This window comes from Poecilia mexicana, unplaced genomic scaffold, assembly GCF_051168715.1.
Source record: "Poecilia mexicana isolate PSO_F unplaced genomic scaffold, ASM5116871v1 scaffold_14, whole genome shotgun sequence".
Classification (NCBI taxonomy): Eukaryota; Metazoa; Chordata; class Actinopteri; order Cyprinodontiformes; family Poeciliidae; genus Poecilia; species Poecilia mexicana.
The window spans coordinates 16,626,188-16,649,247 of record NW_028263383.1 but is presented as its reverse complement, the minus strand read 5'-3'; the positions used below and the strand labels follow the sequence as shown (position 1 = coordinate 16,649,247).

At 39.8% G+C, this 23,060-nt stretch overlaps 1 protein-coding gene across 1 annotated transcript; it reads left to right on the top strand.

The window, feature by feature from the left end:
- Positions 1-43: 43 nt before the first annotated feature.
- mlxipl (MLX interacting protein like) lies at positions 44-22,807 on the top strand. Its single transcript, XM_088012278.1, has 17 exons — positions 44-1,186; positions 2,204-2,310; positions 5,424-5,506; positions 5,588-5,677; positions 6,338-6,379; positions 10,236-10,410; positions 11,829-11,909; positions 13,614-13,765; positions 13,848-14,460; positions 14,544-14,620; positions 16,301-16,541; positions 17,221-17,336; positions 17,495-17,617; positions 17,791-17,918; positions 18,108-18,231; positions 19,540-19,669; positions 19,804-22,807. Exons 1-17 carry the CDS (start codon positions 855-857, stop codon positions 19,950-19,952), a joined length of 2,763 nt encoding a protein of 920 aa, XP_087868404.1. The 5' UTR covers positions 44-854; the 3' UTR covers positions 19,953-22,807.
- The last annotated feature ends 253 nt before the right edge of the window (positions 22,808-23,060 follow it).

Sequence of the window (23,060 nt, the reverse complement as noted above, 5' to 3'; positions counted from 1 at the left end):
CGTGATAAATGTTTAACAAGATGAGTAATGTACTTGGATTTGAGTTCTTGCCCCTAGATGTCACTATACCCCACATAAAGAACACTGGAAAAAAAAAGTTCAGGGTAAAAAATTGTTCTGATAAATAGTTTGTCCCATTTGGCTTTAATCTCTTGCAATATAACAAAAGGCTAATGTGAGTTTAAGTGGTGAACATGCTAAAAAAGATTTAAGCATTAGTTCTACATAAACTTTATTTTGAAGTTCCTAATATATGAGACTGTAGCTCATAATTCATTTATATGTTCAGAATCAGAATGTGTGGAAAAAATTTCAAAAGAAAACAGGTGAAGGTTTAAGAGTTATGTTAAATTTGGAGCACTGAACTAAATAACCAGTGCATCACACATTGCATGTTTGCTTTATTCTAAAGTTGGATTATTTATTAACTTACAACTACTTGAAAATTATCTTTTTGGAATCAACATGGAGACTTGCACATTTGCAAGTACATAACCAGTACTTGTATCGTCAAATAGTACGATAATTCTATAAAATTAATAAAATAAATAAAATTCCAGCCCTGCCAAAAATAGACGGCATAGCACTGTAGGTCAGTATTTGAGACACTGTTTTGATCATGACTAATAATTAATGGCGCAGCATTTTGGACCCTTAAAGATCCTCCGAGTTGTTTTCGCGTGAAGACTTTACGGATCAGGAAGTTGACACGCCGACAGTCTGCTCTGACACTGCCGTGCTCCCGCCCAGAGCGCAGAGGTGTGCGGTCGCTGCTGCTGGAAGGAGTCCACCCTGGTCAGGTAGGATCATCCAGCGCGGGTTGGAGGGGGAGAGAGGCAGAGCCGCTGCATGCCATGGCGAGAAACGGCAGCGTGTGTTCGGCCGCGCGGCTGCAGGACTCCTCTGAGTCGGACTCGGAACCGGAGGGGGGTCCTGCTCGTCCGACGGGAGTCGAACCCGCGCCCGGCTCTTTCGCCCGCACCCAGGTGATCCACAGCGGACACTTCATGGTGTCGTCGCCGCACAGCGACTCTGCGGCGCGCCGCAGGAAGAGCGGCGGCTCGCTGCGGTACGACTTCGACACGGTGAACAGGACGTGGTGCCAGACCTACCGGTACCACTCCGGGAGCCTGAGCATCGACCCCACTCTCACCCGGCTGTTCGAGTGCATGTCTCTGGCTTACAGGTGAGTTCTGCAGCCTGGTCACGGGACCGGGTCATCACCTAACCTGAGCTCACAGATTATTGACCATAGAAAAGTGATTTGTGTGCACTTTAGTGCTGAATCTCACATAACCTGAACCACCCGCTTTATTAACACGCATTCTCAGTTTTAAATTCAGCTCTTCCAATGAAATGGAGAAAGTATTCTGCAGACTAAAAATGACTCCAAGCTTTATCACAAATGTATCAAAGCGCCTCAAGCAACCTGCAGTGAAGAAAGTCTGCATAAAAGTATGTTTTCCAACAGATTTCCCCTTTAAAACTGATAACTGAGGCTTGTAGATGTGTCTCTTACACAACAGCCTGGAAAGTCTTCACTGTAAACTGGACTTTGAATCCAGTTGGCAGGAATGGAAAGATTACAGAGAAACTGAGGCAAAGGGGGAAAGGTCATGTAATGAAGCCCCACTGCCGTTTATTTCTTTTCTTTTCTTTAATTTAAGGCTCACAGCTGCTTGTTTAATGATGCAGCTACATATTGCAGTCACTAATATAAGAAATTCAGCTGGTCTTTTGCAGAAAATGCTAAACTCCAAATATAGATTTACTCGAAAAGCTAAAATATTACAGAAAATCAACTGTAATCTGTAATATGTTTAGTCTATCCACTGTCCTGCCCACAAAGCAGATTAAATGAGTTTTCAGAAAATAACTTGCAGACATTTTAACCCACTAAAAGCATGTTGATAATGATTCGCTGGGCTTCCTAGCAACACCTGGAGCACCTCACATTAGCAGCGCTTTTCTCAGCACTCTGCAGGCGGAGGGATCCTAGAGTAAAAAAAAAGAAAGGGGCAAACATCCTGTCTGAGTACTGAGAAAGCAGTCAATCGGGTGCTATTAGTCAAATTCAGGACAGGTTTCCCGCAGGGGGGAGACAGTCAGGCAACAGTTTGTTTTTCAGCATTCTTCTTCTTTAAGATGTAACTCATATTTCACTTTTTTCTTTCTTTTTTTTTTCTTCTTTGCTCCACCACAGTGGGAAAATAGTCTCTCCCAAATGGAAGTCGTTCAAGGGCCTGCGCTTGCTTTGGAGGGATAAGATCCGTCTGAACAACGCAATATGGAGAGCATGGTTCATTCAGTGTGAGTCTGCACGTCCTCTCTTCCGCTCCCACCTGCTGCCCATTATAAAGTGAGAGATTAGGAAAATAAAAGCGGACAGGCCATCTAACACAGAGCTGTGAAAAACGATTTCCTGTTTTCAATTTTATTTATACCGTTTTTGCTTTTTTGTTTGTTTGTTTGTTTTACCATGGAGGAATTTTGGCTCATTTAATTCAGTCACATTGGAAATTTGCCACATTTCCAACACAAGCAGTCTGTTGAAGATGGCGATGCACTGATCCAATATTAATATCTGTGTTGGTCCCGATATTGGAAAAAAAAAAAATTCCAGATCGAGTAATGTGACAGTGTGCCTGATTCATCAGGGCAGATAGATCTATTCAGTCTAATTCTATGCTTTGTGCTCTGAGCGATGTCAGGCTTTATTTATTTTAGATTATATGTAGAATTCTTAATGTAACTTTCTGAACCATTTGAAAGGTTTGCTGCAGTTTATTATTACATGTTTGACCAAGATAGTTAACCCATTCTATTTGTCAACTTCAGTTTCTTCATTATTTATTTTACATTGGCTGTTATTCTAACAGTCATTATACTGCTTGGTTCCTAGAGATGAGTAGGGATCACCACAAGGGGGCGCCTATTCCCTTTTTCCTTGGTTGTACTACTGTACAGAATAAGAACTCGTCTTCCGCGTTGTAGGGAGGAGAAACATCGGTGATGATGAGGTGCAGAGCGGTAAACTGTCGTTACTCTTCTCATGTATGAGACCATAACTGTGGATATCTGGCTTTACGTGGACGAAGTGAAATAAAGTTAAAGTGCGCCTTCTGTTTCGGGTTAGCGTGGCTAACCGCCGCTGCTAACTCCTTGTCCAACTTCTCACCGCACCGTCACATTATGCTAATTGTATTGACTGAACAAATTAAATTTGTTTTTACATGTTCGACCAGCTATTGGTGTATTTAAATGTGCTGTACTAGTGCAGGTTTATCAAATAAATGTTTAATTCTGTTCATTTATGTCTGTGTTTAAAAAAAAGTTTTAAGTCAATTCAGCACTGTTTTTCTGTATCGGATACTAAATCTCAGATATCGGTATCGGAAGTGAAAAAAGTGTATCAGTGTATCAATAGTGTAAGAACACACTGCAGCTCATCTGAATTATGACAAGGCCGCTGTGTGTCATAAAATCCTCTTAAAATTCACCAAACGGTGAAAATTTTGAGTTAATGGTATGAAAACTGTTTCACTGCTCTATACTGGATTCCAGGAATACAACAAATACCACGAGAAAAAAAAACAAAAAAAAAAAAACAAAGCACTTTACCTGCCTTTTAAAATGTTTCCTCTCCTTTTCATAATACTTGAAAAACATTTTCTTTTCCAGGAACACGTGCAACCTTGTAGAGTCTTAAATCATCTTTCTTTTCAACCGGTGGGGACAGTTCAGGACCGCAGACGGACCTGTACTCAGAACCCTGAATGTCTTTGTAATATGTGTGTGGAATGTTGCCTTTGTGCTCTGAAGGTGTTGCACAAAAGGCGTTGCCTTTAAATTTGTGCTGGACATCATCACTTCATCAGTGCTGCAAACAAGTCACAGGGCAACAGGGACTGACATATCTCACCTCTATCACATAGCCTGACTTGTTAAAAGTAACGGATAGCTCTTTGTAGATCTTTCTCAGACAGGTGGAATTGGATTTTTTTTTTTTAAATATGCAAGATGGATAAAAAGATTAAACATGGATTTTTTTTGACACGATGGCAATCAATAACCTTCAAGCAAAAATTGAAATTATTGACTGGTTGTGAGTTTAGCGGGAGAGTTTTTTGTTTCTTGTCTTTGCTGTGACGGCCAGGCGATGCTAGCTGAAAGTTGAGGTGTGGTTTACAGAGGATTCTGCCTTCAGGTCGTCCCGGCGCCTGCAGGTCAGACCGGAATCTCTTGCCTCTTGGAGTAAAAATAGCTCCTCGGTCTACACATGTAGCGAAGGAATAAACCGTGCCCTGGAAACCTTCTGAGAACATGGTAGAGTGATCCATGCACAGCTTTAGCTTGAGAAATATGGATGGATGCTGTTCATGAAAAATACAATGCTTCTTGCAGATGACCAACAAAAACACAAAGAGACGTCAAACATATCTGACACTAAATTAACAAACATGATTTACATCTTACATGTTAGTAGAAAGTTGTTTCCTGAACTAGTGGAAGTGATTGTTTCAGTGAAAATATAATACAACCTCAGAATACGTTGAAGCCAGACATTTATATACAGACGCATTCAATAAATTGGACTATAATTGAAAAACCCATTTATCTTAGGAACTTTTATCCCTAAGTGAAGCTCAGTATATAGATTAATTACGATTAATTTCTGTTAATTGCTATAATTTTTCCACATACATTAACGGAACTGCAAAACCCCCCAAAAAATCTTATTTGGTCTGATTTCTAGTGCTAATATCTTTGCCCACTTTAAAATAAGACGGAACTTATTTACAAGTAACTTTTCTGCAAGATATCAGAGCTTGTTTTAAGTCAATAACTAATTAATAATCATCAAAAAAGTACCAGTTCCACTGGCAGATTATTTCACTTATAACAAGAAATGTTTCCCATATTATAAGTAGCAGTTGGACTAGTACTTTTTTAATCAATAACAGGGAATTATTGACTTAAAACAAGCTCTTAATTGTTGCTGAAAAGTTATTTGTAAGTTAGTTTTGTGTTATTGCAAGTGTAATAAAATTTTGTGGCAAAATTTAGTTGTTTTTTTGCAGTGACACAGGACATTTAAAATTAGGATATTAATAAACAAAGGAAACCATTTTTAATAGAAAAATGTAGCTTTAATGAAAAGTATGTTTAATTTATACTTAAAGATTGTCAATTTTCAAAAGGTACTTTTGGTCTCATCTGAACGTATACTCTAATGTATGTTCAGTAAATTGTTCTTGTGTCTTTTCACAGCTGGCATCACTGTTGCCTTTCAGACCTGGGTTGGAATCCCGTGATGTTTTTGGCTCTTACCAGATTGCACATAAATGTCTTTTTTACAGTATAATGCTGGTTAGCTCAAGCTAAAACCTAAAACATACCTGCTCTGTATGTTTTACCCTCAGATGTGGAGAAGAGGAAGAACCCGGTGTGCGGGTTCGTCACGCCGCTGGAAGGCTCAGAGGCAGAAGCTCACCGAAAGCCTGAGGTGAGCGATTCAAATGAATTGAGTGGTGGTTAGCTTTCCTTCTCTGTTGAACATTGGATTTCTCCGGTGTTGGAACAACAGGCAATCATTTTGGAGGGCAGCTACTGGAAGAGGAGGATTGAAGTGGTGATTAAGGAGTACCACAAGTGGAGGATTTATTATAAGAAAAGGGTGAGTGTGAGTCGGCTCCATGTGTTTCCATATGTTCGGCTTAGAAATCTGGGAGTTGCAGAGTTATTTTTTTCTTTGTTTGTCCTAAATTATACTCAGTTATCAGTATGTAATGGAGTAAACACAAGCCTGGATAGATGATACAATCCTGGATGCCTCATTACATTTTCAATTTGTTATTAATGTAATTATTATTTTTAAAAAAAGTTTGCTAAAACTGTCACTGCGTTGTAACATGAAACTGAAAATCTTTGAAGAAAATCAAGCTGCTTTCACCCTGTGGTCCTACTGCCATATGCAGAAATGCACCGCTCTGAAACAACCAATCAGAGCCAGGAGGAGTATCTTAACGCTGGCAATCATCCTGGTGTCCGCGCTGCTAAATGCCCTAATGTTGGAAAAATAACTAAAAAATAAAATAAAAATTGAGAAATTCTAATATGTGTGTGTATATATATATATATATAAATTTCTCAATTTTTATTTTCAGATTTCTCAATTCTGAATATTATTTGCATATTATTTGCTCTGCAGGAAAACTTGTCTGCTTTCTCTGCCATTAAAGAACTGGAAAGGGTCATTTTTTTTGTTCTTTGTGTCGACTGTCAGACTCACTTATTGTAAATCAGACTGTAACGCTTCTCTGTTTCTGTTTTGCAGCTTCAGAAGAAAAAGGATGACATCCTGTCGATGCTGCAGGAGGTATGCCATCTGATCTGACAAGTCATTGTCTATTCTTGCTCCTGCGTGTCTTTCTGTTTGTCTTGTAAGTGCATCAAGGTAGAGGGACATCGATTTTATTTTATTTTTTTTTGACCATCCGAGGCTGAAGCCGGCTGTCTGACCCGGTCCGCTTTGCGTGGGCCGGTGACCTGCTTCGTTATTATTCGCACCTGAATGCATTATAAGAACATGAGGAACGAGTCTCCTTCTGTTAACTAGATAGAAACTAGAAAAAAAGGATCCGCAGGGGCAAAAAAACAAAACAACACTTGAGCCGTGCGTCATAGCCTGACATTTGTAGGTAATTGACACAGTGATTACCAGGAACTCTCAACACCTCTCGTCCCTTTTTAGGGGGGTTTTAATCTTCATTCAAGTGAAATTGCTTCAAAATGTAATGTCTCTTTTTTTTTCTTCCTTTTTTTTAAATGTGACCTACTTGCAGCAGGGCTTTTGTCAGACTTGAGCAGCAGAGGTGCTGCGAGTTTGTTCGTGACGCCATAGGATGCAGAAACCCAAAGTGCAGATGTAATTCGGCAAAGAAGCAGGAGGGAACCTCATGAATGACGGCTCAGTCCTGTGAATGAAGCGGCGGCGGATAAACTGAGCTTCCCCTCCGGCGCTGAGAGGCTCCGTTTAGCTGAGTTAAAAATTAAGAACGCTCCGGTAATGAGTCTGTCTCCTAGCGTCCGTGCGATCAGACTCTGCACGGCACTTAAAAGGGGACATATCAGCAGCTGGTCAAAGATCGCTGCTCTACGCTGCCATGTGTTATCTGGCCATCCACCGGTTACAACCAGAGGCTGGAAAAACACACAAGCGAAACCAAACATCTATTTTTGTTCCATCAAACTAGAGTTTTTCGGTCTTTCATCTCACTAGGTCTCTGTTTTAATTTGGCCAAAATCTATAGAGCCAAGTTTTTTTTTTATTTATTTCCAGTTTTATGGAGTAGAAGTTGTGTTTTAGAATCCAACAAATATCTTGCAATCTGGCTGTTTAAACTATTTCGCAAAGGCAAGTGCAAAAAAAAAAAAAAAGATCACTCCCATTAGTTTTGGGAATCGTGAACAAATCTAGAGTTGTATTTCATGAACATATTTATAATGTTTGGAGGGAGGCAGAAAACCAAAAACAGAAAAGCTAAAAGTTTATATTCTAGGGGTGGAAATCGTTTATTATCTCATGATTTGAATCCGATTTTTAAAGCCAACCTTTCGATTCATAATCGATTTTTGAGTCAAAACAATTGCGCTCAAGAACCACCTCTAGATTCCTCCTTTACACAGGGTTATTTTTGTAAACTTAAGATTTTCGTGGTCTAATTGCCAAAAATGATTCCTTTTGATTATTTAATTAAGGAATAGACACATCTACATTTTTAAAAAAGGTAAAATAAGTTAGATCATGTTGTGAAACTTTTGCTCTAGAAAGAAATCGAATTACGATAAAATGAGTGCAACTAACCAAATATTAAGACTGAGAAATGTAAATCGTTTTTGTAAAATAAAATCCTTGCTTATTTTTTCTTGATGTTAGCAACGTCTCTTGCAGAGAGATTTGTTGATGCTGAAAGTCTGAAAACTAATAGGGGCGGGGGCAGTTGCATAAGACCGTTGGGGGTATAATGTTCTTCGGCTTCAGAAGTGTGTTTCATAGCATAAAATTGCTAATAATTTGTTGATGTCATCATTTCTGCTCCAGTGATTCAGAGATTCTAGCTCTCTGTAATCAGGGCTGAAAAGCTGCGATCGCCTGGGCAGGGTAGGCCGTTCAGTCAGACTGTTGCTCAGGATGACCACCAGCTCAGAAAAGGAGGCAAGAAAAGAGGAAAATTACGTGTTGATTTGAGGTTTTATAAATGAAAATGAATAATTTTTCAGGGTGAACCTATTATCCAAAGTAAAACTCAAGTGATTTGAGATAAAAAAAATTTAAAATAAAGCTTCTAGAATGGTCATGATGTCAACCATAGTTTCTTCTTTCTTTCTTTTAAGCAAATTCCACATGTTGTGGTTTCATGACTTGAAATTTGGCTCCAGTGATTCTTCCTCACGGGCCTCATCTAAAATCACCTGAAGTGATTCGAGATCAAACCAGAGGCTGTTTTTTGCAAATATGATGTTGATTGATAAGTTCAATCTATGAATCCAGTTACACTGAATGAAACAGAGATGGAAGATGAATCTTTGTTCGTTCTTCTTTCGTTTCATTTTTTTTGGACGTGGTCTTTATTACGAGGTACCACTCAGATGCAGGGAACCCAAAACATGCGTGCTATCAGAAGTAGGAAATTTTGAGGTTCCTACGTATGCGCGTGCGCGTGTGTGTGTGTGTGTTATCCCTATTTAACCGGGCGCAGTTTGACTGGCCGGGTCTTCCTGTTTGCATGCACGTGTGTGCAGCTCCCAGAATTAGGTCAGGGACAAAAGGCTGTCGCCGGTTTCGAAATGTTGAGACGTCAAAATGAAACCACATAATGATAACCTGTTGGGGGCCTTGTGTTTTTTGACAATGTGTCATTTTTTTTTTTTTGTTCATAATGGGCTTCACAAACACACACACAAACACATGCATGTGCATGCAAAACTCACCAATCTTCTCAGAGGGGATGTCTCAAACGTAATCAAAGGAGCTTCCGGCTCAATCTGGGCTTCCCTATAAGACTGGCTCCGGGTCTGGGCTTGGTGGCTGAAGATGACAAAGACGATCAGGGTGAAATAAAGCGCTGTGTGCAGAGGGAGCGGACCGAGTCATGAGCTGTATTTTCTGTAAGTTTTACTTGCTTTCCAGAATACGGCGGCTCTTTAACATAAAGCGTTTTTAACCGACTGGTGCTATAAAGGGGGGCGGAGTGTAGTTTTGTTTGTAAAAGGATATTCAATTGTAAATCTTTTTTGTAATGCATGTATTCAAATATGTTGAGTTTTAGTTTTTGTTATCATGAGTTAAAGTAATTTTGCAACTAAGAATTATTTCTTAGTTCAGATTAGAGGTGGACATTTATCGTATCGTTTATAATTTATCGCATCATGTTAGGAATTTTGGTTTATTATTGTCATGATAGAGTTCAGTCATTGTTGGTATATAAAAAAATGTGCACTGCATTAATAAATATCAGTACATTTGAAAATATGACTAAATGCAGTTACTGTGCAGCAGAGTGAAGTAAATCACACTTTGTAAATGGACTGAACTTATATCAGGCTTTTCTGATCTTCTTAACCACTCAAAGCTCTTTGCACTGGAGTCACATTCACTTATTCACACATTTATACACCAATGCGCAGATCGGTAGGCAGTTTGGGGTTAAGTGCTTTGCCCAGAGGCACATCGACATGTGGCAGGAGGAAGCTGGAATCGAACCTACAACCTTCCGATCACAAGACCACCAATCTACCCACAGAGTAGAAGCTTATCGATAACAGGAATATTTTTCAAGGACGATATTTGTGTTTGTGGAATTATGAATGCTGTGCCATGCAGTCACAGTCATCCATCCATCCATCCATCCATTTTCTTTACACCCTTGTCCCTTAGTGGGGTCAGGAGGGTTGCTGGTGCCTCTCCAGCTAACGTTCCGGGCGAGAGGTGGGGTTCACCCTGGACAGGTCGCCAGTCAACACAGTCATAAAGTTACGTAAAAGAGAAGTATTAAATAGTTTTCCATCAAAGTTTTCAGCACTGTCACAACATCACCACAAAATATCATGATGACATTCTAAATCCTCTAGTTCAATTTTCATGAGAGTCATCATCGCATCGCTCTGGCCTCTGCTCGTTTGCGTCTTGGCTTCTGATGACGTTTCTCCATCTTTCTCCTGCTGTGCTGCAGGGGCAGACCTGCCAGGCCAAGCTGGACAGATGGTCCAGTCACTCCTACCAGCAACCTGAAGTCGCCCCCGTAGAGGCCCACATGTTTGACCTGGACTGCCTTCTGTCCGACATCTCCGACACGCTGTTCACCATGACCCAGAAACCCTGTCCCTGGACCAGCGACAGACACAACAGTGAGTTGGTTGTCCACATCTGGAGACTTTCGAAATGAATTTGTGTAAAACTGAGGGGTGTTTAGGGATTAAGTTTTAGAGGTCGTCATGGTGTTATGTGATTGTGTGTCAAGCATAATTAGGCCTGTCATGAAATTTTGCAGGACGATAAATTGTTCCAGAAGTTATTGTGATAAATGATAATGTTGTTTCGAGACCATTTTTAAGTGATATAATGATAGTGGCAAAAATAATGATGCAAGAACACATTCTTAAAGAGAAATAAACTTTAAATTCTAATGAAACACTGGATAACACTGGATCTAGAAGACATTCGAAATATCTAAAAAACATAAATAAAACTACAAATTAAGTGAATTTAAAAGTATTTATAAACAAAATTGTCCCTCAAAAAAAAAAAAAAAAGGGGCTAGTTGAGAGGAAAGCACCAAACAGGCAAAGTTTGTGGAGACACGCACCGTCTCTAGCGCCGTCTGATTGACAGCGGTAATCTTTGCTTTTATTTTTCATGACAAAGCAGCATTAAAACAGAAAAAGTATGTGGGTTATCTTTTTTTGTTTTAACGGTTCTTCTTGGAAATAACTCGGATATTGTTGAAACAGTGAAGCCGTCGACATTCATCTGTTGGGGTAGCAGCATCTGAGTCAGGACGTTACAGGAGCAGTATTATGTAAAATAAGCTTTTCATCGTGTTATCTTTGCACATAAATGGAGTGTTGCTTTGATTCTTTCCTGGGGCAACCAAGCGGTGCCTTCCTGGAGCTCCAGCTTCCCAGCCGAGCTTCTGCATCATAGATCACTTCACTCAGCTCCTTCAAACTACCAGCAGCAGCACTTAGATGTGATGACGTGCTGAAGGCGGAGTGTCAGAAAGAGCAGGAGTTTCTTAAAGAGACAGAGCCCCAATTTTAGGGTGTTAAATTGTGAAGTTGAATTTCTTCTGAGTCATGTTTGAAGAAGCCTATTTGTGTTTATTTGTGTTTGTGGAGCTATGAAGTCACAGTCATACAGTTTCCTAAAAATAAATATGTATATTTTTATCATGATTTTCATCGTTATCACAATAGTGCCACAAAATATCCTGATAATCTTTAATACTGCTCCTTTAAAAGGACTAAATAAAGAAGGCTGGTTCTGTTCTCTGTGTGAGAATTTGTTTTAGAAAACCATCAAAGTTAACATTTTAACGTGTTTTAATTCAGTCTGTGGTTGGTCAAAGGGATAAAATGTGGTGTAGTTATGATCAATATGTTGTTATTTATTTACTAACAGATTAAATTAGCTTACAGACTGATTTAATCGTTTCTGTTTAACGTTGTTTGTCTCGGTGATGAGTTTAACAATTGATACCGTCGTGTGAAAATAAGGAGCACGCCTTTTAGTGAATGATTTCATTTTGTCTGCGTTCTCCCTTTAGCATACACAAGCAATGCTGACATGATCCAGCCGGGCCTGACGCCGCTGCAGCCCAGTATGGATGACTTCATGGACATCCCAGGTACTCCCTTCTTATTCCTCTGTTTATTCGGCGATTTATTTGTTTGCCAGCAAATCTCCGTGCAACCGCAACATGTGATGTCTTAGTGTTTAATTATTACCTGTTGTTGTTTTTCTTGAAGCTGGTTAGGTAAGGGTCTTATCAGTTTGACAAATCTAGACCGTAGGTGTCCAAAGTGCAGGTCCACAGGCCATTTTCAGCACCTGGGGGGATTTTGTGTGGCCTCCCACTGCAGTTCAAGAACGGTACAAATCTGGACGGTGGCCACAGGGCTTTTTTTTTTTTTTTTAAATAATTTTTACATTTTTAAAGACATTTCCCTGACAAAATAAAACCATTTTTAAAACCGAAAATGTTTCAGCATGAAGTGTTGCTCCTTATTTTATCTCACCTTCTGATGCCATCATAGTTTTGTAGTAAGCTGGACCACAAGCGTCCAGTGAATTTTACTCAAGACCAGACTTGGTCAGCCGTTTGTTAAACCTACGTAAATACTTTCAAAGACAGAATGACCCAAATCCGGTTGCTATTTCTGACGATAGCCTAAAAATAGAAAGCAATCAATACGGCTAACAAATGAAGGCGCTTTTCATGTTGTGGATCCAGAATGACTGACAGATCTCCTTTGTACCAAAGTGTAAAAAATTGATATTATGTTTTGTAATGAACAAAAAAAAGTTAATTTTATGTCCATTAAGTACTTAAAAAATTTGGACACAACTGTGAAGTAAGAATGGCTGATTTCAAATTCTTTGAGATGTTTGTAAATCACTTATCAGACTCAAAGGATGCTGCAATGTGCTTTACCGAAGATCTCAAATATACCATGAGATGTCTGGATTAAGCAGAGTTGAAAAACAATATTCTGTTTTGAGTATTACATCCAGGCATGTCTAAAATCTCCTAAAATCTTGTGGGAGGACAGAGCGACACTTCAACAAAGTGTTTTTTGATTTATATTTAATCAAAAAACACTTTGACAAAGTTTTGTTTCATGTTTCTCATTCTTAGGAAGCCAGGTCGTTACGGGTTTTTTCTGTTTTTCCTTCCAACAGATTTGCTTGTGTCTCTCTCTCTTTCTTTCTTTCTTTCTTTCTTTCTTTCTTTTTCTTTCTTTCTTTCTTTTTTTTCTTTCTTTCTTTTTTTCCTTCTTTCTTTATTTCTTTCTTTCTTTCTTTTTTTTTCTTTCTTTCTTTTTTTCCTTCTTTCTTTCTTTTTTTTCTTTTTTTCCTTCTTTCTTTCTTTCTTTCTTTTTTCTTTCTTTCTTTCTTTCTTTCTTTCTTTCTTTCTTGCTTTCTTTCTTTCTTTCTTTCTTTCTTTCTTTCGAGTCAGACAGAATACACTATCATGGTCTCATTTTGTTCATCACAAAATAAACATGAACATAGAGTGTAGATATTTTATATCCACAGCTTTTTGTGAATGCTTCAGCAACCAGTGACTGGAGAAAGTGGTAGATCATTATTTTTCAGTAATACTGTCATACTCAGTTTGTCCTCCAGAGGGCACTGTTCCACTTTCCGAGCATTCTGGCAAATTGGAAAAAAATGTTTGTTTTTTTAAACACAATTTTTATTGTTTCAGCACAAAAGAGAAACATTACATTATAAAACATCACATCCCTACCTCGATGTTTCCCAGATAAAAGTAATTTGTAATATGGGAAGTATGGCTGTCTAATAAACTCTGTTCCTGTGTTCCCAGATATCTTTCTGAACTACCGAGGTCAGCCCACTCACCAGAGTGGGTTTGCCGACTGTAGCTACTTTGACGGTCCACCCAGCACAGCTTATGCTCCCGTTCCCTCTCCTGTTGTGACGGCCCCTCAGCTTCTTATCGACACCCAGCTGTCTCAGGTGGTTCTGCTGGTTACAGCACTTTGTGGAGAGTTTTATTAAGAACAAATGTTAACTTTGAGTCTTCCCCTTCCCCCTGCAGCCTACTCTGTCTTCTGACAGTCTAGCCCAGCCCTCTACATCCAGCCCTCGCTCAGAGCAGACCAGGGCTAGCCAGGACTGTGGCGAGTACCATACGTCCAGCATGGCGTCCGGAGCCATGTCGTACGGACATCAGTCGTACCACGATGCGTCTGCGTCTACGGCATACACTAGTAACGCAGAGCAGCCTGTCTCTGCAAGCGTTCCTTTCCTGCACCCGCTGCCGTGTCACAAGTTTGGGTTCTACACAACGACGAACGTGACCTCCACCGTTATCACTCACACGGCCTCCACCATGGGAGCCCAGGGCTCCGTGTACCAGGCTCATACCTACTCTCCGGCGGTGGACCCGTACTCCCAGACCCACTGCCACTCTCTCAGTTACCCGGCCGCCGCGTCGGACCCGGTCCACGCAGCGCTGGCTCCTGTCACAGCAACCCACTGCCTGTCTGTCCCGGAGCAGCTGGTTGTTTCAGGGGTCAGGGGGAAACACAAGCAGAAGACAGGAGGCCTGCGGACAGCTGGGTCCCCCGATTTGCCCTCCAACCCCCAATCCACTGCCCCCATCCCCACCAGCTGCCTGGCTAAGCTGCTTTCCTCCAGCACACATGACAGTGAGCTAATTCAAACAACTGCTTCACTTCTGATAACAGCTTATAGTGAAGCGCACAATGGATAATTTTCTCTGTTTTTATAGGAAAACCAACGCTTGGATTTAATAGCACCTCTCTGATGACAACTAAAGGTCAGAGGTCAACATCTAAGAGCTCTGTGGTAAGCCTTAAATAAATGTTTCTGTATCTCCTGTTTTGCACAGAGATAAATAGACGTAACAGGAATTGTTTAAAACTCATATTTCAAATACAGAGATCCATTTTGATTATAACTCATAGCTAAATGGTTGTTAGCATGGGTTAGCTTAACTGAACATGTCTTACTTTGTGCAGTCAAGACCTTCAGCTTGTAAGCTCATGTTCAGACATTAACTCCTAAATGTAAAATTTAGGGTTTTTTTTGTTTTATTTTTTCTTTTACAAAGGAGGTCTGGCATTAGGTAATTTCTCTTAAATCCTGCTAAATGTTAGAAAGGATGTAGCAAAGAAGAGACAGTGCTCAGCAAAATATTAGGCTTTTTGTTGTAAAATAATAATATGTCAACTAGAGCTTTAAATGGATGGTTAGTCCCGCATAGTAAAGTGGCCTAACTTTACTAAGTTAAGCTTCAACCAAACTACTAGTGTTGTTTGGTTGAGTTTACTTTATTTCAGCACATCGTTTAGCATATCCTATAACTTACCCTATTTTAAATTAGCTTAGCTTATGTTGGTCTAGTTTATGCTACATTTGTTATGATTAGATTAGCTATTAATAATTTAGTTTATCATAAATAAGTGAAATTAGTTTAACTGAGCTCATGTTAGATGATCCCATTTTAATTTGTCATTATTTTTGGTTGTATTCTTTGAAAGCAAAGCCAAAGGCATCTTTATCAAGAAGCATATGCTCTCAATGTCAAGTCCCCATGAAGCTGAACAGCGACTGTTCTTCCTTCACATGTGCACACACACACACACACACACACACCCACACACACACACACACACACACACACACACACACACACACACACATTCAACAGTCACTGTTTTAATTTAGCCTAGTTTATATTGTACATTTGTTTTGCTTAGTTTAAGTTAATTTTAGTTAATCTCATGTTAAATTGTGTTATCTTATGTTATGCTTAATTTTACTTAGCTTTAGTTAACAGTTTTCTAGCAAAGCGTATTTCACCTTAGCTAAGTTTAGTTGAGCCTACGTTAGCTTTGTTTTGCTTAGTTTTTCTTGTCTTAGTTCATCTTAATGATCTAAATTTATAGTAATTTGTCATCTAGTTTATTTAACTAAGACAATTTGGCTTGTCTTAGTTTTTAGCCTAGCTTATATTAGCTTAATCTATTTTAGCTTGGTTTTATTTAGTGCAGTTTAAGATTAAAGACTGATTTTGTTCAGCAAGATTTCAAATATCAAAAATAGCAGTCCGTCTTTCATTGCTTTGGAAACTCAACAGACCTGCTAACTGAATAATTTCTGTACTTTTTACTCTTTCCAATAAATAAGATAGGAATTCTAGACTTCCTGATATTAGTAGCAGTGGGTTTATTTTAAATGAGAAATATATATTATAATTTTCTTGAAACAGTGTTTCGTCACCAAAAATTCATCGGCACATTTTGTGTGCTTCTGTTTTCTGTATTCGTTAGCACTTCATTACTGTTAGCTTTCTGTAGTATTAAAGCGTCACAAAATGCTTAAAAGTCACACTCTTGTCAGCAGATTTGTTCTGTAGTACTTTGGCTCTTAATGTAACGTCAAAAGTCTTTCTAGTTTAGACATAATCAAATGGATTTGCTCTGGTGTTCTCTTTCTCATCAGAAAACATGTGTTGTTCAGCAGACAAGCCGGGCCGCTCCAGTTGGCGGCGTTTCCTCGACACTGCAGCACGGAGCAGGTTGGCCTACAGTGATGACGCCTCCGCTTGGCCACAGCGCGCCGCGCGCCAGCACCTCGAGAGGCTCAGCGGTGTCCGCTCTTCTCACCCACGGGTCCACCAACAGCGCCGCCGCCCTGCTGGTTCCCAAGACCGAGAAACTGTCACCTGTTCCCCTCTACGCGACAGACAGGAGCAGCCTGACCGGTACGCCCTTACATATCTCACTTTTCCAAGGACATTCAAGCTGAATTTTCAAATAAATGATTAAATGTTAACATTTAGCTCAAGGAAATGTGGGGAAAAAGCTAGCAATATATCAACAAATCATATTAGTTTGATTCTGATAAGGCTGGATATAGTTATTTTAGTCATGATTTATAGAATAATCACATAAAAAATTTACACACTTTGCAGATCTTTCATTGAACCACTTAAGCCTATTGTGTATGATTTTAAAAATACATAAAAGATGCACATAATTCAAATAATTTTAAATTAAGAAAATAAACAGTTCATTGCCTAAAATGCAATAACAAAGCATTCCTTTAGTGAGAAGCTCGATCATTTGTATCAAAGGATGGATATGCAGTGAAAAAAAACATCTTTCTCACATCAACATGTGAAAATCTCAGGCCTTTCTGCTCGACTTAGCATCATTACAGTGTAAGGCTAATCTGTTGATTATTTTTAGTTTACTCAGTTATTGGACAGCAAAAGGTGTCTAATTGGAGTTTTTTTTTTCTCTTTCTAAATTGGTTGACGATTATTTTAGTAATCGATTAGTCACAATTAATCTGATTCATTTTGTCAATAATTAAAGTCAAATTCAGAATGTTATTTGTGTGTTGAAGCTAAACTTAAAGGTCAATGTTATTTCTTTTAGTTCAGTTCAGTGCTCATCCAGGCCAGATCTCTCCACCAAACCCTCTGGACAAAGCCTCCAATCCCGGCTCCCCGCAGTCCGGCCTCTCAGGACAAGGAAAGCTGGAGTCTAACAAGGTGGGACATTTTGTAATGTTTACATGTTAAATAAGGCATTTATTTATATTAATATAGAACTTGGAATGTTCTAGTCTTTTTCTTCTTTGCTGCACACGTAGGAAGGTTTTGGGAACATGAGATTTGAAATGTGATCTACGTTTCTGTGCTGCCTGCAGCAAACGGAGACCAGGAGGATAACTCACATCTCTGCCGAGCAAAAGAGACGTTTCAACATCAAACTGGGATTCAACACTTTACATAACCTGGTGACGACGCTCAGCTCCCAGCCGAGCATAAAGGTACGCTGAACGAATGACGCAGCTGCATTTACCAGTGAGGCCGTCGAAGGGTCAAGAGCGCCGGAGCGGCCTGGTGAAGTACATCTCCCCATGTTAACAGAAGCGCTAATGGCATTGTAAATAGTTACGCGGTGTTGCGTCGCGGGTTGTAATCTGTCTGCGTGCCGGCACAGATCAGCAAAGCCACGACGCTGCAGAAGACTGCCGAGTACATCAGCAAGATGCAGCAGGAGAGAGCTCAGCTGCACGAGGAGGTCCAGAGACTCCGAGAGGAGATCCAGCACCTGAACTCTGCCATCAAGTGAGACGTTTACTCAGCATCGGCCTCTGATTGTGTGCTTCCTCACTTCCTGATCAGCCAGGATTAGACATGCTTATTCAAGACTGTGGCTCATTCCCTCGATGTTCCTCGTTCTTCTTACCCTGCTGTCATGAAGATGGGTCACGCTGCTCTGTTGACTCCGTGTGTGTTGGTGTGTGTTTTGTGCAGTGCTTGCCAGCAGCAGCTCCCAGCCACAGGTGTCCCCATCACACGGCAGCGCTTTGACTACATGAGGCAAAAGTTCAGAGAGTACGTCCGGGCTCAGACTCTGCAGAACTGGAAGTTCTGGATCGTATCCTTATGAATGAATTGAGTTTTTTTTAAAAATTGGGATCTGAATGCGACGCGGCGCCTCACAAAAGTGAATATATTTTTTGTAGTCATTTATATTTTGTCACCGCACGCCTGAGAGTGTTTTATTTAGGTTTTATGCCGATCAGTGGTGCCGAGATCAGAAATGTCCTCAAAGTGTCGGTTGTGTCAAACTGTATCATATTATCGCTTTTCTTTCATTTGACTTCTAAAAAGTTGATTAATATTTGAATGATTTTTAATTTAATTCACCATTTTTCCTGCAAAAGTCAATGCTACTCTTTAAAAAAAAATACTGAATCCAAGTGTGAAATAATTAATGAACTCGGGATCTTCTCAACTCAATATATTTAATAAAACATACCACAAAGATAACATCAAAGACCGAAGCTAAAAAAATTCTGAATTTCAAACTTTGCTGCCAGAGGCACCTGTGCAGTAAGATGTTTTATGAAACATCTATAGCTTGTAAAACAAAAATGAGCAGGTTCACATCTGAGTTCGCCTTTGCGGGAGTTGGGAGAATGGTCAAGGTCACTTTTTGATTTATTTTTTTTGCCCCTCAGGCATTTAATATTAAGATCTGTGAAACTAAATCAGCACAGAAACGTCTTTGAACCGGCATGATGCTGGTTGTCGATTGGCTTTGAATCTAACAAGCCGATGAAGTTTAAACATGTCCTCTTTGTTGTCTGCTTCTGAGAAATTCAGAAGTAAAATGTGAAATAAGTCCAAGAAACAAATCATTTTGCAGTGCTGTGCAAAATCGCATGCTGCATATTTTAGCTTAGCATGGATCTGCTGTAAAAAAAGTCCTGCTCCCATTGTGCCTTTGTTGCATGATACGCTGACTAGCATGAAAAAAAATAAACTCATAATACAAAATTAATAATAAAGCATATAGCACCATTATCAGGTTTACTACTTCCGCATTTCTAAAGTACAAAACAACAACTTCTTGATCTGAACATTTATTTACAAATTATAAACGATAATGCGATCATGTTTCCTGGTAAAACTATTAGTTAATCTGATGTACCTTTGTACATCTTATTCCATACACTATGATTTAAGATGAACTGCTTGTGCTTTTAATTCACTTTATTCTACAAATTATTGACTTGTCGGTTAAATTGGTGTGAATGTCTTCAGGCGCAACATGCCAGATGTGTAGGTCGTTAGACACTGAGAAATGTTTGACATCTGGCCAGGTTTGTAAATATGGTGGGATTCATTGACAAGATTGAATCCCGATACTGAAACGTGCCCTTCCTTAGCTCAGTGTCAGTTCAGTATCATCATTGAGCCTCTGTTCGAGTCCTACAATGGGATGGTTTCCACGGCGAGCGTGGAAGACCTGTGTCGATCCACTCTCTCCTGGTTGGACCAGCACTGTGCCTTGCCTGCTCTTAGACCCAGTGAGTCCAGCACAAATCCCATCAGAGGCTTCTACAGTTACACTTCGTTTGTTAGTATCTCCCTCTTTGCGGTCAGCCAAGCTGTAAGTCGGCGTTTTAAATCTTGTTTCTTCTGTTCTTGCTTGTTCCCCCAGTGGTTCTGAGTTCACTCCGTCTCTTGAGTACAACCACAGCCATCTTGACTGACCCCAGCCTCCTACCGGAGCAGGCTGCACTCGCAGTGACCCAGGGGGAGCCTGCTCCTGCTATGGACCACTCCTTACAGCCCGTCATGCGGCAGTAGTGTGCGCAGCTTACGGACCAATGAAGAATACCCTCGGGAAAAAAATCCTAAGTGAAGGGACGGAAATGTGGAAAGCCGCTTCAAAATTCATTTGGGTGCTTTGTGGTGGCCGCTGGTGTCTAAAAAGTGCGGTTAAGACCCGCCTTTGTTATGTTTATTTTCCGCTATTACAAGGTTTATGTATACAAGCTTTAATTAGTGCCACCTGGAGTTCAAAAAGTATATCACCACTTTTAAACAAAACCCTGAAAAATTATCTAGCTATTTGTCTAGCTAACCAACTAGATAGCTAACTAACTAGATAGCTAACTAGCTAGGACTCAAGACTTTTGTGCAAAGGGTCAGAGTCCACAATTCAGTAGGAATCATTGAAAAGGTATACTACAGTATATGTAATAACTTAAAAAAAGAAAAAAAAACATACTTTAAACAGCTGGAATTACTTAATTATTTTAACAATTTGTAAAATACGTGAACAATTATATGTAAAAATTGGTTAAAAATGTGTTCTTTAGACATTAAAAGTTAACTCTTTTTCCACTCAAATTATTCCGTAATCCTGTTTTGTAGTGCATTATATTTCATGATGACACATAGTGAGGAAAAAATATTTCATAAATCGTTGACATGAAACAAATACCTAAGCAGCTCTGTCACTTCCGGTGTTGACAATGACATTTTACACTAGGTGCTTGCATAGCTTACCCAAGGTAGCAATTAATGATGTACCTCGATCCAAAGCCCCAACGCTGGAGAAAGGTTTTAAGATGTAGGCCTCGTTATGCGGTCACCGATACGAAGGTGAGTTTTACGTTATGACTAACATTAACTTTAGCTTATGCTAGTAGGCAACATTCTCGGACATTTTTCTTATAAAAATGTGATATTTAAGTATCTAAACGTTTAATTCATTCTAACGGACAATGTTTTTACTCTACTTTGTATTTATTTTCAATTATGTGTGTTTATTGTCTTTAGTGTCAAACAGAGACCAAGTAACTGGGGAGGTTACGGTTCTGGCTCTTTGCTTCCGAAGCACAAGCCCCATAGCTTAAAAGTAGTTCAGCTCTGGTGTCAGAGTTCGAGTTCAGCTAGCTGTTCAGGTTCAAAGTTGTTGCTTCTAGAAAATAATGGATGTGTTCCTTAAGGTCTCTGTGTTATTTAGTTTTATTACTTTCACATGCTTCTTGTGAAGAGCTCAAATAGGACGGCGTTTACACAGTGGCGCAAAAAGTGGGCATGCAGCGCATATGGGCGCTGCACCAGAGGGGGCGTCAAAACCCCGTCTGGAGAGGGCGACGCGCCGATGATGTGTTCGCATACACCTGAGTAATATGTAGTTGCGACCATGCGTTTACCGCAGTGTGTACAGGCGGATCAGATGCTTGGCTGTCTGGCTTTGGTCTGCTCACTCGTTCCCTCCCATACTCTGAATACAGTTGATTCCATGGAAATAACTCAGGGACAGCTCCTTTATTTACCATCCGTCTCCCCCGGTAGTTTTAGGCTGAAGAAGCTGATCCGGAGTGAAGTGAAGGTTGCAAACTTCGCTGTGCGGCGTTAGCTTTAACTGGTAGCGATGAATATTTACAAGTCACCATCTTAATTCAGGATCGCTTGGAAATCCATGAAAACTTAAAAGCCCATTATATTTGGAAGACAACAATGTTCATAGTATTGCTTTATTTGCTCCTGAAATACGATCTTGTCTTTTCTAGTTGTTACGGTAACTCAAAGCGGAAACAAGAATGCGGATATGACGTCTGCGCCGTACGCGCGAAGAGCCCATTAGATATGATTTGAACATATTGTAAATTTGAGTTTTAATCAGTGATATACAGATTTAATCACTTTTGTATTTTATAAATTACTGACATATTTATTCATACACATACATTTTTGAGACATTTAATGTATTTATTGCAGTATTATATTGACTACATACATAGCTATGTAGACAAATGATTTAGCCCCTTTGAGCCCTTAATAAGCCCTCATTTCTTTATATTTTCCTTCTGATTATAGATATTTGTGTGTGTAGTGTTGCTTAATAAACTCCAGGTGGCGCCTTTGACAGCATTTCTTGAACAGCAGGTATCATGATTAATGACAAAATCAGCTTTCCATAGCGGACCAACACAACTGGAAGGCTGGATTTGGATTCGATGCTCACTTCTAAGACTGTTTGTAGTGAATAAAAGTAAATCATATTTTCAATTAAACTTCCAACTCACCCAGAACTAATACTAAATGTGATGTGTGCTTAAAGTTTTACCATATACATATATTATATATTGCATAAATACATGTTGCATACTGTACATTAATTTCTGTGACACATGTAGAGCTGTCAATCACTGTAGCAATGGTGACTTAATTTTACATGTATATTGTCCCGGGGGGCGGGGCCAATGACCGGGCCCCTCAAGTGTATCACCTACGCTGCTGGACACTTGAGCAGGGGGTGGGGGGTCGGTTTGGGCCGCGTTTCTCGTTTCATTTTTACCCAGGAAGCACATTGGCTAAACCGTGAGTCAAACAGTCACTGGGGCTGACTACTATATATTCCATGGAGGGACAGTAACATTAACATTACATACACCTTTCTGAACAGGCGAGGGCGCACTTTCTCTGTCTATAATCAGACATTAAAGCGACTTGAAACCATTCCTCCCTCCCTGGCACCTCCAGACCCAGGGCCGGGGCAGCCACCCCTATAGCTCCGTGCCTGGTGTGTCTTATAATAGTGTTTTAAACCAGTGGCCTTCTACAGTTACTCTCAGGCTGACTTGCATATATAAAACATTATTTCTCCCCTTGCTCTTAAATAAAGTCAGTGCCTTGTATTCTGCTTACATGATTTTGTGTTCTTCTAGTTACAGCTCCTTATAAAAGCATTCATACTTCTTGATCTTTTTATATTTTGTCACATTGCAACCTTAAACTTCAGTGTTTAGATTGGGGTTTCTCTATAAAGCAATATCTCAACTTTTTAACATCTCACTTGTCAGCTTTGTTCAACTCGCTGTCTATACATGGGAAGACAGTACCGACAGCACACATTGAGTTTTACATTTATATCATGATTACATGCAAAAGAGTTCAAGC